General features: G+C 50.3%; 1 protein-coding gene across 1 annotated transcript in view; it reads left to right on the top strand.

The window, feature by feature from the left end:
* Positions 1-5574, top strand: part of Lsm11 (LSM11, U7 small nuclear RNA associated) — an 8955-nt gene that overhangs the window by 1332 nt on the left and 2049 nt on the right. The window contains exons 2-3 of the mRNA XM_013030871.1: positions 2534-2663; positions 4637-4776. Coding sequence (XP_012886325.1) covers positions 2534-2663; positions 4637-4776 — 270 coding nt within the window. The remainder of the gene's footprint in view (positions 1-2533; positions 2664-4636; positions 4777-5574) is intronic.

The following is a 5574-nucleotide window of genomic DNA, read 5'->3' as shown; positions in this document are numbered from 1 at the left end:
GGCTGGAGAAGTTGGGTGTCGGCGGGGAGGACGTGGGAGGCGGGGAGGGTCTGGGTAACGGGATTTTGAGGATTCGGTTCATTGAGGCAGAGTGAGACATCCTCTCATAACCCCGGCTGGGTGGGGAGGAGGGCGTGTGTGTGTGTCTGTGTATGTGTGTATGTGTGTGTGTGTGTGTGTGTGTGTGTGTGTGAGTGTGATATAGGTGGGTCTCTGGGGTTCCCCATACCGGCTGCAGGGACTTGGTCCCCAAAATTAACTAACTCACTGGTGTTGGAATGGAGCGGGCGCGAGGTGGCACCGGCGCGGGCCGGGTCTCAGGCACCGAGGGGCTGCGGAGGACCGCGTCTGTCACGCTCCCTGTTACCCTAAATGCGGGTTATTTTAAGATCTGAAGGTTGTGAGTGGCACGAGGGAGATTCTTAGAGCTTCTTAATAGACTCTTGGAGTAAAGCTGAAAACGGCGGAGGTTCTGATGGGTGAGGCAGGTCTTGTATAAATGGAATTTTATCTAAAAAAAAAAAAAAAGAGAGAAGCCAAGCAGCCCAGGCTTCTATCTTCTGTCATGTATAGCAACAGTGCTAACATCTGCCCGGTGATCGCAGTGACCTACTTAGCGTACAAAGATTCTACAGCCTGGTCATTACCTTGTTACATTGTCAGATGAGTCCCTTTCCAGCGGGAGGGTGCAGGAGCAAGAGGTTCTTTTATTTCATTTTTACAATGTATTTATTGAGGGAGAGATCCTGAAAAGCCCTGGGCAGGTGTGGGTGCCTCTGTTGGCCGGGTGATGTACTGTCCCGGGGCACCACTGCCCAGGCAAGGGCCAGCTTGCTTGCCCTGCAGAAACACAAAGTGTGAATGTTCCTAAAATAAGAGCATGGGCAGGGGAGGGGGGCCTATGTTAGTTACCTATATGTCTTTATCCTAATGCGGTTGTTGAAATGCACTCCGAGTCTGACATTTTTATCAGTTACTTTTTTTTTTTCCTCCCAAGAAATGTTTTTTTGTGGGTGGGCGACCGTGGCTTTATTTTGTTGGTCACAGACTTTCCATGGTTAAATATTCACCTGGAGCCATGCGCCCTTGTCACTGGGCATGTTGCTTGTGGCAGAGGAAACAAGTTGAGGGCTCCATGACTGAGGGGAGCTGACATTACAGAGCGTTGGTGACCTTCAGAAAGCGGGGAATGGCTGGAGGTGTAGCTCAATCGGTAGACAGCCTGCCCAGACAGCTCAGGGCGCCAGGGCCAAACCCCAGCACAGAAAAGAAAAAGAAAGAAGGAAGGAGACACAGAGAGAGAGAGAGAGATGCTTAAAAAGAAAGCCAGAGCCAGGTGCTGGTAGTTCACACTTTGTCATCTAGCTACTCAGGAGGCTGAGATCTAAGGTTCATGGTTCAAAGCCAGCCTGCGCAAGAAAGTCCATGAGACTTTTTTTTTTTTTGGTTGGTCGTGGGGCCTGAACTCTGGGCCTGGGCGCTGTCCCTCAGCTCTTCAGCTCAAGGCTAGCGCTCTACCACTTGAGCCACAGTGCCACTTCCGGCTTTTTTTTTTCTTTTTGATTATGTGGTGCTGAGGAATCGAACCCAAGGCCTCAGGCATCCAAAGCAAGTGCTCTACCACTGAGCCACCTTCCCAGCCCTCCATTAGACTCTTATCTCCAATTAACCCCCAAAAAGCTAGAAGTGCTGCTTAGCTCAAATGGTAGAGCGCTAACCTTGAGCTGAAGAGCTTAGGGACAATGCCCAGGCCCAGAGTTCAAGCCCCAGGACTGACAAAAACAAAAACAAAAAACCAGGTATCACTGACTCACACCTATAATCCTAGTTTCTCAGGAGGCTGAGATCTGAGGATTGTGGTTCAAAGCCAGCCAGGGCAGGAAAGTCCATGAGACTCTTTATCTCCAGTTAACCACCTAAAAGCCACAGGTGTGAATCTGTGGCTTAAATGAAGGCTGGGAAGGGCCTGGGCTGCAAATCTCTGATGGCCAAGTTAAGAGTTTTCCAGATGTTCCAAAGCTCCTGGGCCTGGCTGCTGAGGGGCAGTGCCACTGAGAGCTGAGGGTCTCCACGCCGTGCACCTGCCAGCTGCTGGGTGCTGGGGCCTCGGCCTTGCAGTCTGGAGCTGCTGGTGCCAAGGGAGGTGCACTAGGCTTAGCCACCATTTCTACACCGACGGCGCCGTGTCAGGGATGAGGGTGAAGTTAAACTTACCAGAGACCCCGCTCCTCAGAGAAGCCTGGCGATGGTGGTGACGCTGGCAGTGGTGACGGCTGTGGGTGTGTGAAGGGGACCCAGGGACTCGCAGAGAGCCAGCCGTCTGACCAGGCTCAGGACTGACTTGGGCTGTGGAAGAAGAAAGGCCCAGAGCGCTCTTCCCTCCCGAGCAGCTATTGTTAGACCTCGGAGAAAAGGAGAGGAGATGGCGCTGACCTGGATTTGGTCCTCGTGGCCTGGGAACAGCCGAGGGCGGGGTCTAGAAGAACGGCTTCCTGCAAGGACAGGGACAAGGTTTTTTGTCACTGTGGTTTAGAAACGTGGCTCTCTGCCATTGGAGCCTGTCACCGAGGTCACCGAGGTCACCAAGGTGGCCGGAGGAGTTCATGTGCTCATTTCGAGTGGGAACCTCATTTTTCCCCTTGACACCTTGACACTTATGGATGGTACTAGTACACTATTGTTATTGTTATTACAATAACAATTATTGTTATAATTGCTATTATTGTTATAGGTTATTATTTTGGCTGTACTGGGATTTGAACTCATGGCCTTGAGCTCATTAGGCGGGCTCTCTACCACTTGTGTAGTAACCCATACTAGAGTTTGTATTTTGATCCCTCCAGGCAAGAAATACTCACTTGAATTGCACTTGGTTCAATCTTTGGAAGCAAAAAAAAAAAAAAGATCAAGAGAAAAATGACAGACGTGAGAGTTGAAATGATCTAGCTTGCCATTTATTTAAGGAGCTGTTGTTAAGATACTACCTGTTTGGCCCTGTTTTCCATTTTACGGGTGTAAGGGGAGGAATATAGTAATGCCCTTACCTACCCTCCCCCCCCAATCCCCATAGTTGGAAAGAGAATGGTTGGTCTACTCTGTAGAAACATGTGTCTGAGGGGCAGGCAGCAGTGTAATGTATAGGCAAAAGGAGTGATTCAAAACATTGTCATCGGTTCCTGTGAGAGGATTATAGCAGCTTATCCCTGAGCTTAACTTAGAACCAAACTATTCCAACCTTATTTTATGAATGAGGAAGCTGGATGTGTAGTCACTCGCTGAAGTTCTGTTCTAGTTGTAATGACCTATAGGTTGTTTCCAGCTCTTTGTTTAGCATAGCCTGTAACACATATGCAGGAATATGTACACGTAGTTATCTATCGAAGGACTTTGGAAGATGGCTAGAAGAGAGTTAAATGGAGTGGTCAGACCAAGGAACCTCCTGTTCCTTCCTAAGTCCACTGTTCCTGCCATTTTCCTCCCACTCTGCCTTCCTGCCATTTCCCCATCTGACATAAACTCCTACTCCTCATCTGCCCATTCCTCTCCTCCAAGGGCATTCTCTTCCATGAGTTGTTTCCCCACCAGCTCATGAAGGAGGGATATGGAAGTCAAGAATAACAAACCTACTTACCCGGAGACAGATGTGTGTGTGTGCGTGTGTTCATGCATGCGTGTGTGTGTGTGCATGTACATACATGCACACGTGTGCATGCACTGGTATGGAGTCTCTACTTTAGATGTTCGGGGTTTTTTTGCTCCAAGGTTGGCCCAGCCCCCTTGAGCAACACCTCTGCTTCCAACTTTTTTTTGCTGGCTAATTGAAGAGAAAGACTTGGGATTTTTTTTTTTCTGCCCTGCATAGCTTTGAACTTTGATCCTCAGCTCTCTACCTCCTGAGTAGCTAGGATTACAGGCGCAAGTCACCCATGCCCAGTCAGCCAAAGATTTGTTATTTATTTATGACAAAGTCTCCAGAGCAAATTGGAGAGCGAAAATCAGGTTATGTCTGTGGCTGTGTCCGGTTCTTCCGGAAGCATCTCTGTTGGGAGAGGGACCGTTAACAGGAGATGAGGGAAGATTCCAGCACTGCTGGCAAGCACTAAGGGAAAGCAGCTCTCCCAGTGAAAGCTGGCCGTCTGGCCCTGGCTCTTACTAGAAGTTGTCTTGCTGCTCTTTGCACAAGATGCTTTAAAGCATCCTCAGGAACCTGGTGCTCAGCAGGTGCACTTCAGCATCTGCATTGGAGCCCCGCCCTTCTCCTCCCTGCACAAAGAGGCTGCTGCTTGTTGATCCAGCAACTGCAAACTGGGCTGAAGTAGCCCGTGGGTTTGGCCGAGGGGAAGGCCAGCCCGGGACGCTCCCGGTCAGTCTGTGGTGCATGAGAATTACAGTGATTAAAGTTGGTTTAAGGCCCACACAGGACGCTAGCTGTTATGTGTACACTCCGAGTGGGATTTTTGCCTGCAGAAGGTTTACAGGCACATTTAGCATCGGTGATTCTCCGGTGGTGGGGTGCAGGTGGGGGACTGTGGAGACGGCGCAGGTTCTCCACCATCGGTGTTGCTCCTGCGTCTCCGGCGCTGCCTGCAGGCGTGAGGGCAGACATTCACGGTGTTCTGGCGTCTTCTCCTTGCAGTGCATGAGGGCAGCCCCCTGGGCGAGCTCCACCGCTGCATCCGGGAGGGGGTGAAGGTCAACGTTCACATCCGCACTTTCAAGGGGCTCCGGGGCGTCTGCACCGGCTTCCTCGTGGCCTTCGACAAGTTCTGGAATATGGTAACTAACCTTGCTTGATGTTTCGGCCATTTTATTCATGAAAACCTGTAGAGTAGCTTCTCAGAAGAACCGGAATTTGTGTGCAGTCTTGGGCAAGAACACCAAGAAGTTACTACTTCCGAGGCTTTCTTAGAGCAGACATCAATCAGCCAGTGCAGTCTCGCTCTGCCCCGCCCCCTCCTACAAACATCTGGCAATGTCTGAGGGTTTCTCTTCTGTCACATCTGGGAGGCAGGGCTGCTGGCCTCCACGGGTAAAGGGCAACGTCCAGTAACGTAAAAATTACGCAGTCCAGATGTCACCTGTGCCAAGATTGAGAAACAGCCCTTTTACAAATACATGTTGTTATTAGCACACATTAATTCATTGTGGCATTTCCATATATCCTATTCTGTAGCCCAGTCAAACTCCCTCCCTCCCTTACCTCCATCTTCATTTTTTTGTTGTTGTTGTTGGTCATGGAGCTTGAACTCTGGGCCTGGGCGCTGTCCCTCAGCTCTTCAGCTCAAGGCTAGCGCTCTACCACTTGAGCCACAGCGCCTCTTCTGGTTTTTCTGGCATATTGGAGATAAGAGTCTCACGGCTGGCTCTGAACCACGACCCTCAGATCCCGGCCTTCTGAGTAGGATTACAGGCATGAGCCACCGGCGCCTGGTTTCAGTCTTCATTCTTTTTTTTTTTTTTTTTTTTTTTTTGATTTTTTGGTCCGGTTGTGGGGCCTGAACTGTGAGCCTGAGCACTGTCTCTCAGCTCTTCAGCTCAAGGCTAGCGCTCTACCACTTGAGTCACAGCACCACT

This window comes from Dipodomys ordii, unplaced genomic scaffold, assembly GCF_000151885.1.
Source record: "Dipodomys ordii isolate 6190 unplaced genomic scaffold, Dord_2.0 Scaffold135, whole genome shotgun sequence".
NCBI classification, from domain to species: Eukaryota; Metazoa; Chordata; class Mammalia; order Rodentia; family Heteromyidae; genus Dipodomys; species Dipodomys ordii.
Note: the sequence above shows the minus strand (reverse complement) of the source record. Positions and strands in the feature narration are given on the sequence as shown.